This window comes from Tauraco erythrolophus, chromosome 12 (genome assembly GCF_009769465.1).
Source record: "Tauraco erythrolophus isolate bTauEry1 chromosome 12, bTauEry1.pri, whole genome shotgun sequence".
Lineage (NCBI taxonomy): Eukaryota > Metazoa > Chordata > Aves > Musophagiformes > Musophagidae > Tauraco > Tauraco erythrolophus.
The window spans coordinates 16,102,003-16,124,997 of record NC_141476.1 but is presented as its reverse complement, the minus strand read 5'-3'; the positions used below and the strand labels follow the sequence as shown (position 1 = coordinate 16,124,997).

Sequence of the window (22,995 nt, the reverse complement as noted above, 5' to 3'; positions counted from 1 at the left end):
CCCCGCCCCGCCGCAGCACCGCCGCCCCGCACCGCGCCAGGGGCCCGCCGCCGCCTCTGCTTGTGTTGCCAATAAACCGCTGTGCTCCTGCCCTGCCTGCTCTCTCCTGCCTGCCTGGTGCCGGGCCGCCGCCTGGGATGCTCAGAGCCCGCCCTTCTGTCCGCCCGACCCCCGGGCCGGGCCCGCGGGCCTCCCCCGGGGGTTTGTGACGGGAGGGGCGATGCTCCGGGGGCCGCAGGCCTGACTGCCGTCAGCTCCGGGAGGCGCCTGACCAGCCGGTGAGGTGCTCTGTGCCTCCGTCGGAGCCACAGCGGGAAGTCCGGTGGTTCTGGTGGTTTGGAGGGTCTCACTGTCGGGGCCGTGCAGGGACCGCGGGCTCCCCCGGCATGGCACGCGTCCCGCAGGAGAGTGCCCTTTGCTGGCACCTAGGGAGAGGTTCTGATCCCTTCTAGCGAGGCAAGAAGGAAATCCTTCTTCCCTTCCCACCGCTCCTGTATTTATCTGTTTCTCTGTGGGCATCTAGAGCTGCAAACTTACTGTTCGTATTTAGTGTTGGGGAGTCAATGGAGTTGGTGCCAGTAAAGGTCTTCTTGCTTCCCAGCAGGCTTAAAATGTCTTGGCATATCATTCTCCAACCAGAAGCTATCTTTTTACGCTAATGTGATGTCTGCAGTTGTTTCCTTTACTGGGCACCTGGGTAACTTAATGTTCTCTATGTTTCTGAGCCTGGCGGGTCAGACATCAGCTGGTTGCTCCTCAACATAGGTCCCCTCCTGCGCTCACAGTTTTGTTCTCTGTAGGAAGCTCTGTGTGTTTTCCATTGTTGGAGTAAGTGCTCCTCCAGCCTTTCCCTCAGCTCACCTAGCCAGTTATGCTTTACAGATGTGTCAAGGCTGCACATCTGGGAGGCACGGCCACTTCTGGTGCATAGTCCTGGGGAAATAAGTGCTTTGTACCAACCCTGCAGAGCTGACAGTGGAGTGGAGCAGCCACGGATCATTGGACTTTCGCTTGGGGGTGGTGTAAAGCAGTGAGAGATGGTGCTGTCGTACAGGATGGGTAGGTAGAGGGAGAGCACCTCTCTTTCTTCACAGGCAGTTGCTCTGTGGCCCGGGTACATCAAAAGTACGCCCGCAGCCCATTCACTGCTAGTTCTGGCTGTGTTGGAGTGCAGTCCTGAGATCGCCATCCTTGGAGATAACTCAGTACTTGTCTGGACAAGGCCCTGAACTGCTTGATCTGACTTCAAAGTTAGCAAGTTAGCCTTGTTTTGAACGGGGGCGGGGGGAGCTAGAGACCACCAGGGGTCCCTGCCCAAATTATCCTACTGTTCTTCACCCAAAGACCGAATGGGAGACTGAGGGATACCACAGACATCCCTGGGACTGAGGCTGTACCAGGCTCACATCCATTGGTTGTTCCTGTTCCCAGCTAGTAGCGTGCTGTGTCTCTTGGATCCCTTCCTGGGTTCCTGACAGACTGTTTTAACAGTTGTCCCTTTTTCCTCTGACCCCAGGGTTTCTCACAGGAGTAGGTGTTGCCACACAATTGGTGTGTCCGAAGCAGTTTTGGTGTAGGGATCTGTCTTCTGGAGGGGACCCCTCCTCCCAGGATATGTGCTCTCACAGAGCTTGAGGGCTGTGGGATCAGCCTTACTGGTTTATCTCCCAGCAGGGATGCTGGGCAGCTCACTGTGGTATGGAGCTCTGCCCTTTTTCTTTTAGGGAGGCTCAGTTGTTCCCTAGGGCTCTGTGAGACCAGGCTTTCTGGTTTGGGTGCTGCTTATTCCAGGCCATCTCTGGGAGCTGGAGAAGCCTCCTGGTCCTCAGGCTGATACACTGCTTCCAGCAGCTGCTGTGTTGTGCAGCCTTGTAGTAGATGGGGCTTTGATATATTTGAAGCATTTGGATTGTTTTAAAGACTGGAGAATTCTGTTTGCCTTTTTTTCTTGTACTGTGTCTTTTTGGGAATATGATGCTCCAGGAGCTCACATTAAACTTTTCTGGAGTGGATTTGTGTACTCTAAATCAGGAGATTGATTTACATGCCGTGTTAGTGGTGCTGTTCTCCTCACCACACAGTTAACATAGCAGGCGATGAAAATGTGCTCTTTTTCCTCAAAGCGTGCTTCCCTCTTGTCTTGAGAGAGACCGGTCAGGGAAAGAAATAGCTCACATGGCAAATGCCAGACCCGGGTCCGCTTTCCCTCCTTTCCAAACCGGCCTGGGTTTGCATTTCACACAGATACTTCAAGTATAAGGGAAGCAGAAACTCACATCTAATAGCAGTGGGCTTGTGGCCTAGAGGGCTCTGCATCTGGAGGTGCTGTGACATTCAGGCCAGGGCTCCCACCTTTGCATCTCTGGCCTTCAGAGACGACCATTTAAGCGGCTGTGTTTCTGTGCCAAGAAGCTCGGCACACTGCCACAAGAAGACTGAGCTGTGAAATGACGTTTTTGCTTTGCAGGTCAGTAGCCTGAAACGGCCTCCAGTTGTGCTTTATTCTCGCTGTGTGCAGAAAAGCCAGAGCTTCTCCTTGTACAGCACAGCAGCAGCAGAGCCCATTGTGGCTGGGAAGGGCTTGCAGCCCCCGTGACGGGTTGGGACACCCTGTGCCTGCAAAGGCCTGCAGAGCCAAGTGAAACTAAAAAACCACCCCTGGAAAGGGATCTGGAGGGCTGTGTGGGAGGAGGGTGCTGACAAGGGCCTCCTGCACCTCATCCCTGTGGACAGGGATGAGGCCACATGATGACAGCCTTTCTGCACAGATGCTTCGGCACGCACTGAAGGACCCCAGGGAGTTCGGCGGTGCCAGCAGGCTGGTGTTTTTTTCCCTAACGAACTTCTGACCCCACAACATGCGGATATTGCAGTGTTGATCACTTAGAGAACAAAAAAGGAGTACTTTCTGGGGAGCTACAGAAACTTGGAGCATTTGGCCTTGGCCAAACCGGGAGCTGCATTTGCAAGAGCAGCCACAGCCGCCTTCTGAGCAGCACAAAATACTAAGGGTCACATCCATTGGCCTGTGACACACCAAAGCAACACGCAGTGCGGCGTAACAAAGCTGCTGGTGGCTCAGTAGCTGCTCCACACAGTTCCAGACCTGCTGGAGCAAGATCTGATGCTCGTTTATTTCAAGGTCTGTGTGCACTCAGCTTGCCAGCACAGGCACAGGACAGCTGCTTAGTGTCTCCATAACACCCGGCCAAAAAAATGAAAAATTGTGAGACTCAGGTTCTGCTACTAGCACTAGTATCATTGGTGATAAGGAGAAACAAAGAACAACATTTCTCCGGGGTCTGTCAAAAGGTCTGCAACACACACTGATTTAGTCTTGTTCATCTTCAGCCTCTATCACCACTGTCTTAGTACTGATTGGAAACCAGAGATTTTTAATGTAAATAATAAAATTTTACTATAAGAATATAACCAGAGCACCCTGATCCTCTTTCTACAGCATATCATACCAGGAGGCTTCTAAAGAATTTGAAGAAAATTATAATTTTGACTTGAAGTAAAAGTTTGAGGAAACAATAAGAAAAAACAGGCATCGAGGTGAGCACAGGGTTCTGCTTGGTTCTCAATGGAGTTTAAGAGAGATACTAAAACATCTGTACAGAACAAGAAACTCCTGTTTCTAGACAGAAATTAAGTAAAATTAAGACTAGTTCTTGAATTTAAAAGGCTTTAGCAAAAAATTTACTGGATTAGTTTAAAAAATCAATATAATGAATTAGTTATTTTGGCAAGAAATTCCACAGAAGGGCACAGAATGAGAAAAAAAATCTCCAGAAGGTCTCAGTAAGGTACAACGTGATCCACCCTCCCATACAGTTGTGCAAAAGGCTTTCCTGACTAAGCCACAGCCTTTCTCTCAGCTCGGCCAGAGGCAAATGGCTGCTTTTATTAGGGGGTTGTTAGTTGGTTATAGTCTGGAGGGTTAGGGGAGGGGGTTGTACTTACCGATTGTTCATTTTCTCCTTTCTCTCTCAAACGTGTACAGAGCTTAAAACCAGAAAAGTATCTGTAAATGAGCTGTAACCTGCCAAACACAGCTGACACACTCAGTGACTTCACAGTCTCACAATTGTCTAAGCAGGCTTTATTTAAAGAAAAAATGTAGCAACTAAATGCACAGAAGGGACTAATTTAAGCAATCCTTTGCTTCAAAGTTGGGGTAGGGCAAGAGGTGGAAGTGTTTTAATCCATCAGAAATGTGATGACTAAAGGAGCAATTACTACTCTGAATACGAACCATCATTTGGCCCCTCCTGCACTCACTCAGGAGCATTTCTACATTTCTCACGCAACCTGCTGCGTGACAAATCTGCACACGCACACGCTGTACCCAGTGAGTGTCCAGCATCAGCTCCTCGCCTGTCTCATGTCTCTAAACCCCTCCCAGAAGCTATTTTTCCAGCATATAAAGAGTAAACCACTGTTCTCCTGGCTCTCTCAGAGGACAGTTCCCAAATAAGAGCAAAATAAACATATGTAATACACGCTAAAATATTCTAGTGAATTAGATAATATTCTCCCAGCAGAAGCAGATGCAGAGTATCAGCCGCTTTAAGAGTTAAACATCACATGTAATTAAATGTCAGGATAGGTGAGAAAAGGCACCTGAATAAGCACTTGCAGAAAACTAGTGAAACAGCCTGCTTACAAAAAAAAACCACCAAACACCCTCCCGCCCTCAAAAAAAAAACAAAACCCTAAAAAAAAAGAAAAAAAAAAGAAAAAAACCCCATACCTACTACAGGAAGTGTAAATTCCTTTGTCTGTGTCCCAGTACATGAAGAAGAGGAGGGCAGTGGGAGGGTTCCCAGCCTGCTCAGCACACCCCCTCCCCGGTCACCAACAGTTCTCTTAATTTGACAGCCGAATGAAGGCGCCCACACCGCGCAGTCAGGGCACCTGTGCCATAGGAGCGTCCCGAGCAGTCTCCTACCCCAGCAGCTCTCGCTCTTCACACACGTTTGCACGTGACCAGACATCACGCTGGGCAGAGGCCATACTTACTGAGAAAAAGCAACGCTTACACCTGGTTGTAGCACAAACCCTACCGAAACGAAGCCAAACGCAGAATTATATTTCAGCCCAGCAACTGGAAGGTTGGGTTATCTCTGGGCAGGCCTGGAAGGAGCTCAGGAGGCCAGGAGAGCTGGAGTTTTTCCTTAGGTGAGAGTACTAGAGGCCAAAGGCAAGACACAGGCCTGAGAAAGACTTAATTAATTAGTTAATTACCTACCTGGGGGCAGCTGCAGTGGGAAAGACCAAGGTGAAAATGCCTGTTTCAGTGTAGCTGGTGTACGTTAGGTGCTGAGCTGGCCTTCCTTTTGCTGCTCTTGTGCACAGGAGAGGTCTGCCCTTCCCTTTCCTGCTCTCGTTGCCTTCTGCAGCAGGTCAGAAACCATCACCTGCTAGTGAAGGAGCTGCTTCCCTAAACAGAAACCAGCCCTGGGGTGGCTTTGGTTTAATCTTGTGATGAAGAAGTCCCGTGCATCAGAGGTGAACAAGAAGGGCTCAGAGAGCACTGATGGCTGTGCTGCAGGTGTGGGACAAGTAGAGAGGGATGTTTTGTTTCAGGCTATTCTAAGAGAGACACGAGGATTTCAAGAAAACAGTTTGTATCACTTCCTCCTGCCAGAAGACAGAGTGTTAAACCCATAATCAAAGTAAATCGGTACGCTGAGGGTGGCATCCTATGGAGAACAGGAAAGCCAGAGCGTGAGGGTGCTGCACAGCCCGGCCGTGAGGACATGCAAGCAGTCTCTAGCAGGCAGGAAATTGCCTGTGGACAACTCAAGGATCTGAAGGACTTTGGTCTTTCAGGACTGTCCATCCTGATCTCTGAAATTTGCTATTGCTAGAACTCAAGAGGCCTTTAATAAGAGCTACAGATAGCAAAACAAATTGCTGTGAAAGGACAAAGAGAAACCTCCCTGTTTACCACCTTTACCTTAGGCTAATTGGAGCCTGGAGGCTGGATCCAGTCTGGGCTGCTCCCTGTTGCTTTCTAAGAGCAAGGAGACAATGCACCGTGAACACCACTTCACCAGGTAACAAATGGTGGATTTGCACCCACTCACTTATTACATGCCTTGCTGGAAAAGCATACCTCATTTGATAAAAATCTAACTTTCAGCTATGAAATCCGGAATACTTTTGTACCTGGCAAAGGCTCAGGTGGAAATCTGTCACACGGTGCGTGATGAGACCTGAGAGACCCCCAGGTCGTGGTGAAAGCCTATGCTGGGCTGGGGATGCTTGCTTAGGAAATACTGATATTTTCTTTGCCTCAAATGACTTGGGTTTTGGGATTCCTGTCTGATACTGAGCAGATAACCTTAGAATGGAGCGTGCCTGGGGGCTGAGGGCTGGCCCAGGCGGGTGGATTACCTGTACATGGCCGGCATTGCTCCTGGCAGTCCTGCTGGTTCCTGGTGATCCACCTGCCCGAGCACCTGCAGACACAGCGGGAGATGGTGCTGTTTTCAGACGCATGGCCCGGTCAGGAAAGTGGAAAGTCCTTTTGCCTGGGGCCCGGGGTAGCTGTGCCTCTTTCCTGCCCTGGAGCTGTCAGTGGCTTCATGTGCAGAGCAAACAGCAGAGGGAATTTTCAACTTGGCTCAGCCCGAGGTGCCCTGGAGCACATCCGTAACCCAGGGGTGGCTCTGGCTTTGTGTTGTCAGCACTCTCTCCGGTTGCTGGAGACAGACATGATGGATGATGGTTCCCTTCCCTCAGAGAGGGCTCCCTGCGGCCCCGGCCTCCCCGTCACGTACCAGGCAGGGCAAAAGAGCGGGCTCCAGGGACAGACCAGGAGGTCGCCCAGGAGGTCGCCCAGCGCCTCTCCCCCCCTGCCAGCGGGGTCGGCTCTTGGCTGCCTAGCCGAGCGTGGGGCCTCAGGAAACACACCGCTCCTCCCGCCATGCCCGGAGCAACAACGTGGAGCTGCCACCGCTCCCACCGTGAGTCAGGGCAGCCACGTGAGGCCCAGCGCCAGCCCCGCCGCCGCGGCCGCCCTGCCTCGGGATCCCGACCCGCCTGCAGCCCTGCCGGTAAGCGCCGCGGAGGGGTTCGGGAGCGTCTCGTGGTGGAGATCGAGGGTGTGCCGGGGTTGTCCTGGCTCTTGGCACACGGCCAGGTTGTCCATCTGTCGACGAGGCACCGCGGCACGGTACGAGGGGTCGTGGCACTGTGGTACGAGGCACAGGACTTCGCTCTAACCTCTGCGTCTTCCTGATCGGACTTCCCCATTTTAAAGTATGTTTTTTTTCTTATAAAACCCTCGTGGCAGCTCCCCTATTTTATGCGTAGGGGAAGATTTGTTTGCCTTATCTTTGCTCAGACTACAGACATGAGCTCTTCTGGTTTCTGATGAGCTCATTTTCTTCCCTTCAGAGCTTTCGAACGACCGCCGAGAGGAGCGCACAGCGCATAAGGAGAAGTACAAACCAGGTAAATTCCAATGGTGTACGTAAATGCATATGGGAGAGCTGCCATTGTATTTCCAGCACAGCTGGAAAACAGGCAGCAAACCGCCTCAGGAGCTGGCAGCCGTGCGGTCACCGTGTGCCGGCTTGCTGCGAGAGCCGGGAAAGGAAGAAAATGCCGGCGCTGCGGCGAGGGGTGCACAGGCTGAGCCCGCTCCCTGCCCACCCCCACGGGGATGGTCACGCCGCCCCTGGGGAGCTGCCCTCCCCGCGGCGACACACGCTCGGCGGCTGCCCACCTGCCTGCGTTCAAAACGCCGTAAAGAGAGAAAAGTCTTTCAGTTTTGCTACTTCTCTGTCGCGTTTCAACTATATTTGACAACAGGAAGGAGACCGGACAAACAGCAGAATTATCTCACTGGTGGAATTGGCGTGGGTCAGTTTTTGTTGTCTTGCTGGAAGAAACTACCAGCTTTCACCACGACCACAGCCCTCCAGGACATCTTCCTGTGGAACAAACTGCTAGGACCAACCTGAGACTTGCAGGTGTGCTTTATGATGTTTGTTGCATTTAGTTTAAGGGAAGGGCAGGGAGGGACTTAACATTTATGTTTAAAATAAGATTTAGCAAGATTTGGTGTCAGCATATAATTGAAAAAGAAAGGTAAAAGTAGTTTAAAAGGAGAAAGGTTTAGGATTGTCTCGTTTTTGTCTTGAAGTCAAAACAACCTTATTTTACTCTATTTATATTTTTCGCTATCCTGTTGAACAATTTCACTCAGATGTATTTCAGCGGCTAAGCAAAAAGTTGTTGTGTATGGCCGTTATTAGCCTCACTTCCTAAACAACTAGGAGAAGCCTGACTGCACACAAATTTCATTCTAACATGTTAAAAAGACCTCACTGCAATTAAGTTCTGATCTGCTGTGAGGAAAGCAAGATGAGGTCTGCTGTTCATGTCATTCCTCAATGAGCTCATGGCCAGGCTGAAATGCCAATACATCATCAGCCTTCTCTCATTATGAGGTATAATCAACTAAATCACTTTTAAAACATACAATAATTAAATGTCTATACTTATCCTTTGTTTAGATCTGATTTTCTTTCCAGAAGAGCCACAGGGGAATTAATTTACAGAAATTAGGTACCCAACTTCCTTAGTTACGTAAAGCTTGGCGACTGACTGGGCTTAGCTGTGCTGGAGGCACAGAAAGGGAGGTGGGAGCAGACGCTGCCTGCTCCTGGATCCTCTCGTGGCATCCTGGTCTCATCACGGCAGGATGCAAAAGTGCATCAGGCAAACGTGTCTCTGTTGCTGGTACAGCGGAGCAGTCTGGCCGTTTGGGCCAGCGAATGAAGAGTTTTAAAGGAAATCAGTCTGACAGCAAACGAGCCAGACAGCCTCTCTTCTGCCTCCAGTATCTGCTCTTCCTTTGCGTGTGGTGGGACGGATCTGCTTGTGCCAACCTGCTCGCTTTGTCTTCGGGATGGCGCAAAGCCGGCGTAAGGCAGCTGTTTCGACAGCTTCGCCTCACAGGAAGAGCAACGTGCCCGGATGTGCCAATGAAAGTGGCCTTCACTAGGTATGAGGAGCCACAAAGACAAACATCCCGAATCTCACTCAATAGTAAAATCTGTGGATGTTGACAAATGTTTCTATGAAATGGAATTCATCAGTCAGAAAAGAAATGTTTACATTTTACATAATTTTGTTCCTTTAGGCCTGGTGTTTCAACTGGGCAGTCCACAAAGAGGCCTAAAGGATTTAGCTTACAAAAGCAAACACTGTTGCAGGGTTCAAGCGGAGTAAATAGGAAGGCAAGAAAGATTCTGGAAAAGTCTGAAAACCATAGCTGGAGATATCTAACTGCACAGAAGTTACGTTTTTTATTGTGTGGCCGAGAACGAGTTTATCCAGAGTGTGATGTGTTGGGTTCCTGCATTTCAGCATCAGCTGGGGCTTACCCAGGCAGAGAGGACAGGTGCGTTTCCTGCATTCCCTGTCGGGCGCTCAGGGTCCGACATTGCCAGTGACTGTCACACAGCACTGCTGCCATGGCTACAGCAGCAAAAGCTGTAAGTCAGGCAATGTTTGGGGGATAGGTAAAAATTTTCGTTAGACTAATTGCTACGAGTTCAAAGCTTGCTTGCCCAAAAACATACCAGTTTCCAGGTATATCAGGTGGTGGAATAGAAGATGTTATCTGACATTGTAGATGGCTTGCACAGAATCATCATCAGGAATGATTTCAAAGTGTTCTTAAAATATACTTTTTTTTTTTTTCCTCACCATACACCTAGGAGGTAAGTAAAGAGTTTTCTGGACTTAGTAATTTTCCCAGAGCCAAACAGCAAACCAGTTGCTAAAAAGAGTTTCAAACCAAGGATCTCATCGCTTGAAGAACAATTCCAGCCTAGGAAAGGAGAAAGCTCCCAGAATCACCAACATACTGACAATGTGGGACCTCGGCCCTGATTCCAAAGGAAAGATGAGTTTTGCAGCTACTTCGGAGTCTGTTTGTGTCTAATTTCCCCTATCTAAGAACTAACATAAGTAAAAGTTGTTCTGTTTCCAGAACGAAGATGTTTTTGCTTGTTTTGAAGATATCAACCAGACCTGCTCTGGATATTGTGTTAGAATATTTTTCTGACTGATATAGTGGTCTCTAGAGAGCTGAAACTGCCTGTAGGAAAAGAAACAGTTTTCCATCTGGAAAATTTAAAGGAAATACTTAGTTTTCCTTTACACAATTGAAAGTATTGTGTTGAGTAGATTCAAAAGTCATATTGTAAGAAAAGGTGTGGGTGTACAGACTGTTTTCCTATTGTGCTCTGCATAGTGGAAACGGTACTTCAGGCTCCCCAAAAAATCTTCTTTTGCACCTCTCAGTACAACAGTGCTTTAGCTGAAATGCTGCATGAGGGGAGATGCAGTCAGTGTAAGACGTCTGGACCACAGTGGGCAGAGGCAAACGTTCAGAACCACAACCCCCACAAAAAAAAACTTAAAACATCATCAGAATAAAACAGCCTCAAAACAAAATTTCTGGAGCAAGTTTAGCAAAACAAAGAAATATTGGATTTTGGGGATGTTAGAATGTGGTTTTTTTTTTTTTTCCATGGCAAATGCCAGTAAGAAATCTGGGATTGACAAAAATTTTGAATTCATAAACCTAAACTTAGTGAAAATTTCCTTTTCATGACTACTTGGGAAGAGCAGAAGTTGAAGTGTCAAAGTCTTCTATGAGACAAGGATTCCAAACCTTGAGGGGCTCTCCTATCAACTATTTCTACTGTTCTCCCCAGTTGGTACATTTTAAGTAAAAGGATGTCAAAGATATGGAGTAATTGCTCTGTTTTGTGAATGGAACAGGGCCTATTAAGTTACTCACATCTGTGGTGAATAGTTAATTAGACACCTTGGTAGCTGTAAAAGAACAACAATGTGAATGATCAAGTCGGGCTTCTTTTCGTTTTACTCATGATGATCAGACTTTTGTTCTTTCTTCATAACCGAAAGCCAGCCCAGCAAGACTCGCTCAGGAGAGTCAAGAACGAGCCCTAGGAGGGTAAATGAATCATGATGTGAAACTGCCATTGCAACAGAGAAGTGATTTCAAAACTGAAGTGTCTAGAGACAGACGCCATGTTTGCAGAAAACAAAGCATAAGACAGAAAAATAGAGGTCAGACCAATCTGTTTCTAAATATGTCTTTTCTCCCCTTTCGAACAGGCACAGCAATGGAGGACTTGAATGTCCCATTCCCAGATCTTACTGAAGAAGAGCAAGGTAAGGGTAGCACACAAGGATCAAAGCTTCAGCTCATTCACACTATGCAACAGTTCTTGCTAGAGTGGTCATGAGTCAATGAAACTGTGTTTCCTCTGAAAACACACTCCATCCATCTCCTTGCTTGTAAAAGAGAGATCAGCAGCCAACTCCCAGCTCTTCCACAGGCTTCTCATCAGGCCTTGGGCATGTACTTGTGGGAATTTAGATGCAGGAAGGAGATTTTGCTGTTCGTTTAATGCCTAATGACCCTTCTCAGTACCTTGGTGTACAGCCCTTTGTGTCTTTATGCCTGTCTGTAGAATAGCATGGTCACCCATTAAATAGCCAGGAATACTTCCCCTGCTTCTCTCCCTGAGATAATGGCGTCACAAAGACATCAGTAATTTGTACGGACTACTGACATTTTTCTTCTTACTTTTGGCAAACTCAGTTGCTTTGTACAATGCAGCACTACACCCTTTCCTGTATGCCAACGTGCTTGTGTTGGGCAGCATGTTAGAGTCTGGTGTCTGCCACCACACCTACACCGAGCACCACAAGAACACTGCCACGCAACCCACCTCTACTGCTGCACAGTGATTTGCTTGTTTTTCCTCCCAGACGTTTTCCAGAGGGTTTTTACTGCCGATGCCAATTACTTGGAGAATCACGAGCAAATGAAGCAGGCCTTCTGGGAATCACTTGTAAAATGTTTAGCCACCACTGACCCACCTATCCTGGATACCGAAGAAAAGAACAACGTAAGTTACTAAAGAAATACGCATCCTTTGTAAGACATTGTTATACAGATGATTTGATACTTCTCTGATGTGCTTTGGGGAGAGAAAACATACAGTCCAATGATCTGCCACGCTAAAACATATCTGAAACATGCTAAATGCTGTGAAAGGGCACTTAGATAAATGAGACTCAGGTCTCTGCTTCTTACTTCATTGTTCTCCATGTGAAAAAATAACTGGCTTTGTATAAATTCCTCAGGATCAGTTCATCTCACCATTTTCTAGGCGGGACCAGTGTTAGTGACGTTTTGCTGTAAGATACTGCAGACACTGTGTGCCCATTTTCAGAACCTATAACTGTATTTCTCCAGCTCTTTAAACAGTTAACTGTTACACACCGTGTTTTTTCCCAGTCGATGACTTGGCTTTGAGTTGCTGAATGGAGTTTACATTCTCTCCCCATCTTTGGCATCACTTTTTGCTCCTGATTCCCCTGATAGTAGGGGCAGGGGATTAAATTTCCCACATATGGAGTGAGATACATTCATTTGTACAGCAGGGTATGCTTTTACAGGCTGCGTTTTATTGGCTGGACTGTTTGCTATGTACTTACCTATCTTTCAGCTCCTCAACAGCTGCCGTGTCCTGCCTGAAGGCTGTGCAGCCTGCCTGAAAGCCATAGAAAAGGAAGGAGTCAGAGCAATGGCTGTCCTTTACCTCTTGCTGAAGACAACCGACCCATCTGCATATCAGCAGCTGCCCAGCTCCAAGGGAAAGGGTGAGTCCTACCTGGCTGCTCGTCAGTTACTTTGTTAAAATTACTGCAGTGCCAGTGGGCCTTGACACCAGTTTGAAAACTCTGGTATATGGTTGGAAGTGGTTATTAGTGAACAACTGGAATGTCTAGACGTACTGCTTAGAAAAATCAGTTAGTATGGCGATAACGGGAGCCAAAGGTAGCATTTTACTTTAGTTAGCCTTGGCTTCTTCTGGGGAAAAAACTTTGTTTAGGGAGTGAGGATGTCCTAGGATGATGATGCCAAAGAAATTTCTCTGATGTAAAGTGGTGCCCCAGGTTTTCCTGTCTAGGATTCATGACATCCAGGACACTTTTTTGCATGGACTGTTATCCAGCTAGCCTGGACCTCTCCGAGCTCTCATAGTGGTAAGAAATCCAAGCTCAGCTGCTGAAAATATTTTTGTGAATGACCCTGGCAGCATGTGTATTAGTAACTAAAAGGAGCGGACAGAGGATGCCACGCAGGGTGCTGAACCTGGCAACGAGATACAAATAGACTCTACTGCGCTTCTCGTTTGCTCTGTTGTGCAACAAGAAACTGCATTTGAAGCTGTTAAGAATCACCTGCAACTCCGGCCGCACAAGCCAGGAGCCCTTCTCCGCCGGGCCCAAGAGCCGGCATCCCGCAGGTTTCTCCTCCCGCTGGCTGAGGGCTCTGCTTTTCTGCCACACGAGGGGGCTGGCACTACGGCATAAGCACAGGGAACCCAGCAGGCATCACCGGGGTGAAGGGAGAACAAGTCTTCTCCAGCTAAAACAGCTTTCAGCGGCAGCTGCTGTTGCTTCAGGGAATGGGAAATTTCACAGGGGTAGCGTTAGGGGTAAATTAAAAGCCAGAAGATGAAATTTAGGCATCTACTACAGCAGTTTAAGAAAACAGTGATGTATAACAATACCTTCATTTGTGCTCTGTACTGCTCCTTATGTGCAAAAAACAGCTGAAATAAGTATCTGATTTCATGTCAGATAACCTTTAACAAAGCATTGTGAAACCTGTCACTGTAAAAGAGAGAAGATGTAAATAGGTGTTTCTAATATTTTTTCTCTATATATGAAACAGATGAAAAATTGAAACTCCTGAAGAGACTGGAAAGGAATCTCATGCTTTCACAAGGGCAAAAAAAGGCTGAAAACTCATCCCATGAGTCTATGGATGAAGATACACAAGGTAAAGAGGATTTATTTTCTTTTTCCCTGACACATAATTTGGTCTGATTGCATGTTCATAAGAGATTCACATAGAAAACTTACAGAAATTCAGTAGATATTCCTCAAAACTCTGGAAAAAAAAGGTAAAACAGTGTGCAAAAAGGAGAACACGAAAAATAACCAGTACCTCTAGATTCATCATCAGCAAAATAGTGGCTGCCTCCCAGTCTTGCGGAAGTTGGAGGTTTCAAAAATCCAGAAACGTGCCGCAAGATTGTTGCAAGCAGTGAGCACGTCTGGTCATTTCTTTGCTCATTAGCAAACATCAACAGTGTAGCAAAAGGGACTCTGGCTGCCACTAGACTGTTTCATTCACGGAAAATGAGACTGAGAAGCGACAAGCAACATGGAAGTGATAACGCTGGTACTGGCTTATTCTGCTACAGAAAGCCACGAGCTGATGAAGATCCCTGAGTTGCATTTAGAAATAAACTTTTCAAACTAATTAGCAGTGCTGGTGATGTATGTGTTTAAAACAAGAACTTTCTCACTACGCCCCGTTACACAAATTATTCCATCTTCAGCTTTTGCTGTTTTTCTCCTATTCAGCCAGCTCAGAGGAGAGCTGTGAGGCACAAGCAGCTAATAACGATCCTCACATTTCAAATCTTGATTATTACCTACACATCCCACGGCCACTATTATATTATGAGCAAACAACTAGAGTGCTGTTTTTTTCTGATACTGCTGGCACATTTTTCTTTAATCTGATGAAGAAACACTTTCTCTATCCAGGCAGCGATGAGGAAGATTTAGAAAGACAGAAGACCGAAGGCCAATTACTTGGAGGTAGGACAAAGTGACAACAGTATTGGTTTTTACTAGAGATAACCAATGTAAACCAGAAAAAAAGATAATTTCTGGCATTCTTTGGTTTGACTTCTGAACAAAGGTATATCAACACGTATAGACATAGGAAGAGGACCAGCCAATATGGCTGTAGGAAAGGCATTTCCTACAAGATGAAGCTCAAGTCATACTAACACTCGGCCATGCCCCGTGGTTAGCGTTGCACCAGGAGAACAGCAAAATCTACCATTGTGGGCTAAGTCCTGCTGCCAGGTCTGCACAGTTGCCAGTGAAATGCAGCAAAAGAGTTTTGAAAATGTCTGTCACAGCCACTACTTACAGGGTCTGCAGTCGGAGATCATCAGTGAGGACCACACCTTGGATCTCCTTCCTGAGGCTTTTCCTTTCCTTCCAAAGGAAAAATGGAAAATAAATACAATGCAAATAAAGAAAACGTGCTGTGTCAACACACAGAAATACTTATCAGCTTATGGTATAGAGTCATGAAAGTAAAAAAGTTAAAGCTTTAATCATTTAATTAATGTCTTAAATTGATCTCAGCCCAGATGTAAGAACAGCTCATTTAAATTGACATTAGGAAATCTAATTTGTTTCACAGGAGTCTGATTCTACCCATCTCCAGATATTGTGAGAGATGGAATATGGGGCTTTAATAATCCATTTGAGTTTCCCACTTTCAAACTGCAAAACCTACAACACAGCTGCCCTCTCCAACGAGTCAGAGCTGGCCTCTGCCTTGTCACTTTCACACCACCACACCAATTTCCATAGGGTTGCATGAGCTAGGACTGACAGCAAGGTATGCGTACTCGTTATGGATACTAATCTACATCATCTTTGCATAATATTTTAGGTATACCAGCAGAGGTTGTTCCCTACAAAGATTCAGGTAAGCATTCCCAGACAACCTCATCCTGCTGGAAGGAAGACTGTAACTGCAGTTTCTTCTTTCTGGCATGCTTATGTATTAAAAAAACCCACTCCCTGGCTGTAAATCTGTTGGTTTCCAGTTAGCCTAATGTTGGACCTAGGCAAGGTGCAGACATTTTGTTGCAAGCTTGTCATTGTGGATGGCTGAAGGCAGGTGGTTTGTACAAGGCATTCTAGAAGATTAACCCATTTTTTTGTAGGCCTGCCAGATTCTCACAAGATCAGCTCACAGCAGTTGTCACCCTTTTTAGGGGGAAACCAATTCTATTGGGCAACTGTTTGGTCTTTTCCAAGGAAGCTAGGCTGTTTTCAGCATTCCCTGCAGCTCTGTGTCTCCTGCTGAACAGGGATGCAAGACTGGGAAGGAGCTGGAAACTGATTTCTGCAAAACAGTGATACTGAGCTCTGAATGCCTTCCTCACTTAGGTCAGAGCACAGAGCATTCCCCAAAAAAGGTGCCAGGTGAAAGCCAGATGGCAAGCAACAGAGGAACAGTACCAGCTGAGAGGCTTGAACAGACATGCGGTCTCAAGGCCTATTTCTTTTTATCAGGCACTGCTGAGCAGGAGCAGAACAGATAGCAGGAAACAGCCCCTAGCAGGGAATTTTCAATGGCTTGTTTGCATTACTGGCCTCATCCCTCCCACTCCCAGGCCAAGGCCACGTTCATTACTTACGAGAGGCAGGCAGCCCAACAGACTGGCCTTTTTGAGAGGACAACTGCTCAACCACTTTTCTTCTGTGCAGTGGGGAATAGTTGCTGTGACTTGGACGGTTTCAGCTGAGGACAGAGTTGGGAAGAAGATGTAAATTGCAGCATAATCCCTCAGGGAGGTTTTTGAGTTACCTGTCCCGAAGGAGCTACATAAAATACCAGGGTAGACTAATATATTGAAATACAATATTCTCCCCACATTGCCAGGGGCAGAAAGAGGATTACAGTACTTTTCCAGTCAGCAATTAGCCTCTCCACCTCTCACCATGGTCTTTGTTGATTTAGTTCTAGATTACTTGGATACACCAGACAGAGACACTGTCAATATTTAGCTAGCGCAGGACACCATGCCCACTGCACTGGACAGGTTCAGGTGATACACACGTGCAGCGCTTGTGATCCCAGCTCTGCTTGGTTCTAGCTTCAGTTCTAGTACCTGAATATTAACAGAGGCCATCAATATTCCACTGCCCAGCTATTTCAAAGAACCCAGGATCACTGTGAATGGTTAGTTTAATTATTATCTGTTCATGGGCCCTTTTAACTTTGTTTCCTGGCACTTTCAAATACTGTTTTGTCTATACTGAGTCACCAAATAGGTGAATACTGGCTGTGCTTGCTAGTGCTGATAATGGTGGGAAACAATATTTTTGCATTTTTACCATCAGAAATAATAAAATTATGTTGCTTTCCAGAGATTACCAGAAGAGAAGATTCAATTGCAGATGGTAAATACAAAGAAGCAAACAGAAGGCATTTTTCTTGTGGATGCTGTCTTTCAGGGCTGAGCTTTGCTTAGTGATGATAGCTGTACCAGCTCCTTGATACCCAGACTTTTCCTAATCGAAAAGTAGAAATTTGAGAATAGCTATTAAAATGCACTGTAATGCTTTAATGGAATAAATACTGTGCAAGTCATTCCATGATACAAAGTTACAGTGGGACTACTGCATTTAGGAGGCAGAGTAACCCAGAGCAGACACTTGCCAAGTATGAATTGATGTTCTGGTGAATTCTGCGTCTATAGATCTTTCATACAACTGCACAGAGGAACGTTTGTGAGTCAGAATAGTGCAATGCTGTGTTACCATTAATAGTCAAATAACTGAGTTTGTCCTCAAATCAGAGCTTGATCAATCCAGAATGCTCAAAGAATCAAAAATTTAAAAACGTGACTCCACAATCAGGTGACCCAGAACAGAACTTCCTGGCGAAGTTCAGTTGCTTCATGGTTTAAAAGCACAACAGCAAAATTCTGTAGCTCGTTTGGAGTACATTTTCAGTACTCTCCCATTCAATCTTTACAGAAAATTAAATTCACTGCCAGGCAGTGGTTGCCTGGATGCACAGCCCAATGTAAGTGCAATCAGCACCGAAAACTCATGACGAATCAACTCCCAAAGGCTCATATCCAGCAGACTGCCTAAGGGTCTTCTGACGTGATCAACAAACAAAAAGGGAAAAAACCTGCTTTGAGCACGCCCTTGGAAATCTGGTAAAACACTCGGCTCTTTCTGACAGTGCGGTGAGAGAAAGAACAGAATTTGGCAGCTCTGTTCACAACTAGCATAGAGCAAACAGCTCTCTGTTGAAACCTCTGAAAGTATCTAGCTGGTTCTTACGCTGTTCTTTCCACGTATCGGTATAGCAAGCTACAGGAGACCAATTATCAGCTACTGCTCTTACTTTGGGGGTGCTGAAATACTTTAACATCAGGCTTAAGCAGATTGATCGTACTCGTGAGCTTAGTGATGGAGATGGTTGTGTTACTGTAGCTGTGATTGTGCAAATCACCCGAGAATCAAACTGAAGCTCCCTGCTTTACTCACCCACTATAATTCTGAAATACTGATTGTCCTAGACTAGATGATAGAAAAGACCCAGAGTGCTCTAAAACAATTCTGTATTGTTAATGCCATCATCTGATTATCTTATCTTTTTTTTTTTTTTTTTTTTAAACCTGGCTCTTTTGGGGGTGATTTTAGAATTACTAATTTGATCTTTTGGAAAGGCTTGCAGATCTTTTCTTTGAACAAGCAGCTTTACATATATTCTGCTCTGAGAATTGATTTCAGATACAAAAGGGGAAAGAAACTTAAAATTCTTTAATTTCAGAGTTCCACGGCAATAAAACACATTTCTTTTTTGTAGCATATGAGTATGACAACACTCACCCCCATCAGTGGACAGTACGGTGGATGGGCATACGGAAAGATGGTAATTATTATTTTTTTTTTAAATTCAACTGATACCAACCCTGTTGAACCTTAGTCCATGAATAAGATCTCTGGCTCAAAAAAACCTCTTCCCCCCTCACCTGCAACAAGAGTGCTTTGCTGAAGGGCATCAGTGCTTCTTGATAAGAATCATCAAGGTGTCTCATAACAATTTGCATGCACGTATGTTTTGCAGTTCAGTCTAATGCACGCGACGTCTCGTGGAAACAGACTTTATTTGCTGAATGACACATTGTACCTTAAGGTGTATCCGCAAGGGCTGTGCCTGCAGTTGTGACCCAATTTTCCCTCTATTTCAGATGAGTTCTTCCATTTTGTCATTCTTTGCTTTGCAATTGGAGCTCTACTAATTTGCTACTATCACTACAAAGGTAAAGCAATACATCAGTAGAGGGATAAGTTGTTGCACACTAGAAAAATGAGCAAAGCCAATGATTTATTTTGTTGCCTTAGACTGGACTATTTCTCTTGGAATTGGTTTGATCACCTTTGCTTCCCTGGAAACCACTGGGATATACTTTGGTCTAGGTAAGTATATCCACACTAAGGATACAAGGTCATGCAGTCATTAATACGTGCAGGTCTGTAACGCTGCTAGTGCTGCGATGCCGTAGTAAGTCATCCCGTAACTATCCTGTAACGTTCACAGTCAGGCAGAGTGGCTGCAGACAAACACGCTTCAGTGACACTGAAGGGAGAGCTTGGCTCATTTTTCCTTCTCAATGATCACAAGACCCTGAGTCACCTCTTTCTGCAGCAATGGCTGAATGCTAAGTTGCCATGACAACGTATAATTTTAGCAGCAAGGCAGTCTTCTCGCATAGACTCTATAAGGTGCTGCGCGCTCAGGCTGCCGTTCATTCCCCTGGGAATGAGGCGGCTGAACACCCCGAGGAAGAGCTCTCGGCAGAACCTGGATGGCAGCAGCTACTGGAAATGATATTTAAAAAATGAACGTTCTTGGCAGTCTTCAGGGATGTCATAGGAAAGGTGCAACTAGCAGCAAGTTATGGCTTCACAACTGAGAATGGAAGTCTCCTTTGTAATCTTGTGCTAATCTTTTTGGAAGGTGTGGATAGCTCTCCCAGGAATCAGCCTTTGTCACTACTTTGTTATTAACGATATTGCAAAAGCGCTCCTTTAAACAGTAATCTTGGGTTCGTTAATACTGCAAGTGTCATTGCCTGTTTTTTGCCATTTTCTATGTTTTATGTTGCTATAAGGCTCATCTTGAAAAAAATGTTTGTTTTCACAATTAGTGTATCGGATTCGGAGCGTACTTGACAGTTTTATTCCTCTGATTCACAAATTCAGGCCAACAGGTAACATTGATCTTCTTACTGACTGCATGCATAGTCCCTAGACCTTTCTGGGCACTTCATTTCGGTGAAGTCTTAAGACTAACTTCTCTAAATTACAATTTCCAATCTTCTTTTCTTAATTAAAAAAAAAATTACTACAGTTCGTTACAGCTGCTTGGATTTGAAAATGAATTATTCTTGACTCTTTCCATGTGGCAGAGCATTCTCACATTTTTAATACTCTGCCCTGCATGGGGTATTAACTATTTTCTGACAATGTCTGAATAAGAATTCTACAGTTCAATTAGTAATTCAGGGAGTGGGGGTAGGTTTCTCTTTCTCTTGTCGGGTCTTCAAACAGATTCCAGGCTTCTATTTATTAGTGTTCATGAACACAAAATATGAAGAATGCTGACAAGCTGCATAGATACATGGCAATTTTAACACAATAGTCCTGACAGTCTTTTTCTTCATCATGCAGGTATGAGGAAAGCTGCCTAGGAGGAGTATTTCAGGAGAGCTCCCCAAAACCCTGCTGCCTGAATTTCTAGTATTAAAAGAACTGCTTTATGAGGCGAACATAAAAACCGAATGGCTAGTGGGAAATATTGAAATGTTAAGCCGTAGAAAGACATCATTGCCTCCCCTCAAAAATAAAGCTGAAACTGTGGTATGGGGGCCCATTGTTTCTTCTGAAGTGACTCGTGGCTCAGCAGAGCTGGGAAGACAATCCAGACAATCCAAACACATTCTTCTTCCCTCCTCCGTGCACCCATGTCAGTCTGCCTATGGTGTATCAAAATCAACAAAATGACGAGTATTATCCTCTGCTGGTTCTGGATTAGGCTCTGGATGTTTCAGTAGGAATCTTGGCAGCCACAGAGCCGCCTCCTCGTTACCCGGTGTGATGCTGCGAACCAGGCAAACACCAGCTGCCTGCTCACACGGCTGAGCCCCAACAGTGCAACAGCACTGAAGCAGAGTAATTCATGGTGGCAGAACTCACTGTAGTGGGCGTGTAACCATTTCACTCGGTGAAAGCCGGGTGAGATTTTACATGCAGTGACATAATGGTGCAGTAATGAGATTATTAACAGCAGCAAATTTCATGTTTTCTTCTAAGGGGAAAAATAAAGTGCTTGATTTGACTAATCCTCCAACATTTTTCTTTCTTTGAGTAAAATGAAGTGCAACTTCGACATCGCTTTCATTTTATAGGGATGTGTTACACATTACACATGTAGGGCTAACACAATCATAGGCAAACTGCAAAAAAAGGCAATGCCTTTAAATTTTTATGAAAAACATAAGGTCTTCATACCTATAGAAGGATGAAGGCATCAAGTCAGGCAGAAAGAGCCATAAAACACAAAATCTAAAAGCCTTGAGCCCAAACAGCCCAGAGTCTTAGAGACGAAATTTCAAGCCTCGCTCAAAAAATTAACACTTACTTTTTAGTTGTATTTAATTTTAAATTTCAAGCACCAGTGTTGATTGTTCTTGTGTGTTGCAGTCCATTTGCACATCCAGAAACGTCAACAATTGTATGCAGGCCTGTACCAACACAGCGCAGCACTACCTAAGATGTCGGGCGTTAAATTAAGCAATAAGGATGAATACAAGTTATTTCGTAACATTTATATTCTCATTTACATGTACTGTTTACATGTCTTTGTAGAAATAGTCTGTCTTACCAAAATACTCTATCTTTTGTGCTGTTAGTCTGCAAATAAAGTCTCGTTCAGACCAGTGTAGTGACGCTAATGCCAAACGGCTGTTGTGCAAACCAAAACTAAGCACGGTCTCCCCGCTTTGATGAAAATTGCTTTTTTAGTTTCCTCTGCTGTACAACATCTTTCTGAAAGGTAATTTGTGGAATAGTCAGAATGAGAAGCATATTTTAGTACTAAGTATATTTTCAAATTTGGTACTCGGTAGTCAATAAAATTAATTTTTAATTTATTTTTTTTTTAAAAACAGAAGCTGCTTCAGGGCAAAACAAACAAAACATTTAAAAATAGCAGAAGATTTAAAAATCACCCAGTGGAATCCATCATGCGAGACAAACAGCTCACCCAAGTTAAAGCAGCTCCCACAAGAAGAGTCAACTCTATAGAAAAAGGCAACTTACCTGTTCAGTCGCACCCTCTTGGCTATCTGGGAATTTCCTGCTGTTCTTTCAGATCCTTCTTCTTGAGTCCATCTCAGCATTTTAAACATTCCTGCCTCTTGCCCAACAGCAACGCCCCCGTTCTGGTCTCACATATCACCCTTGCTGTCGCACTGGCAAAGCACTCAAAAATATGATACAAGTTCCTGTGAAGAGTTTCAACCTCCTTAAATGAAATCCTGCGCAGAGAGCCACCATTCTCCAAATCCAGCAAGTCCCTCCTGAGCCTGTGGCTCATCACTCATGCCCACAGCTCAGCCAGGCCTCCACCTGCCTGTGTTGGTTCCTCAGGACCTGGTATATCTCCTTCGACTTCAACATTATCCAGCACACAGGGTACTTCCTTGTTGTCTTTGGTTTTAAACGGACGGAGGGCAATGCAGCGAGGAGGGACTGAACCAAGGGCACTAGCCAGACTCCTCCTGCAATACATGCTCCTGCTCTTTACTATCCAACGCCCAACATTTCTGTCCAGAAGAGGGGCTAGTGAACTCTTCTAGCAGCAAGGAAAGAACTCTGGTTTTGCCAAACTCCCTTCAAGACAAGATTTTCATCTTCAGCAGTAAGTTGGACCAAACGTTGAACAACAGTTACTCGATTCACTCCAGGCTACAATGCCCAATGCGTATTTCCCTGCTGATGCGCAGCCCGCTCACACTTCAGTGAACACCCAACGTTGCCGTGTAGGAGCTCGCAGGAGGGAAGGTCAGTCACAAAGTAGAAAGTGTTCCTGCTATACAGCGGGCAGACAAAGGGCTGTTGCCCACAAATTGTTAAACAACACGAAGGTTTCTCAATGACTGAAAACATTCAGATATTGCCCCACCACACAAAACCCCACAGAGAAAAAAAGAGATTAAAAACCAGAAG

The 22,995-nt window shown here is 45.6% G+C and overlaps 1 protein-coding gene across 1 annotated transcript; it reads left to right on the top strand.

Annotated features, from left to right (window-relative positions):
- Nucleotides 1–7,410: 7,410 nt before the first annotated feature.
- TMEM40 (transmembrane protein 40) lies at nucleotides 7,411–20,647 on the top strand. Its single transcript, XM_086619039.1, has 14 exons — nucleotides 7,411–7,467; nucleotides 7,828–7,988; nucleotides 11,176–11,232; nucleotides 11,836–11,975; nucleotides 12,579–12,732; nucleotides 13,814–13,921; nucleotides 14,698–14,751; nucleotides 15,626–15,661; nucleotides 17,113–17,145; nucleotides 18,569–18,634; nucleotides 18,954–19,025; nucleotides 19,108–19,182; nucleotides 19,914–19,976; nucleotides 20,437–20,647. The coding sequence occupies exons 3-14, from the start codon at nucleotides 11,184–11,186 to the stop codon at nucleotides 20,454–20,456; spliced, it is 870 nt and encodes a 289-aa protein (XP_086475165.1). The 5' UTR covers nucleotides 7,411–7,467; nucleotides 7,828–7,988; nucleotides 11,176–11,183; the 3' UTR covers nucleotides 20,457–20,647.
- Nucleotides 20,648–22,995: the final 2,348 nt, after the last annotated feature.

Excerpts from the sequence above, each read along its gene's own strand:
- TMEM40 (XM_086619039.1), top strand. The coding sequence starts at position 11,184 with ATGGAGGACTTGAATGTCCCATTCCCAGATCTTACTGAAGAAGAGCAA. Across the intron at positions 11,976-12,578 it reads ATACCGAAGAAAAGAACAAC|CTCCTCAACAGCTGCCGTGT; the intron begins GTAAGTTACTAA and ends CCTATCTTTCAG. Across the intron at positions 18,635-18,953 it reads GATGGGCATACGGAAAGATG|ATGAGTTCTTCCATTTTGTC; the intron begins GTAATTATTATT and ends CCTCTATTTCAG.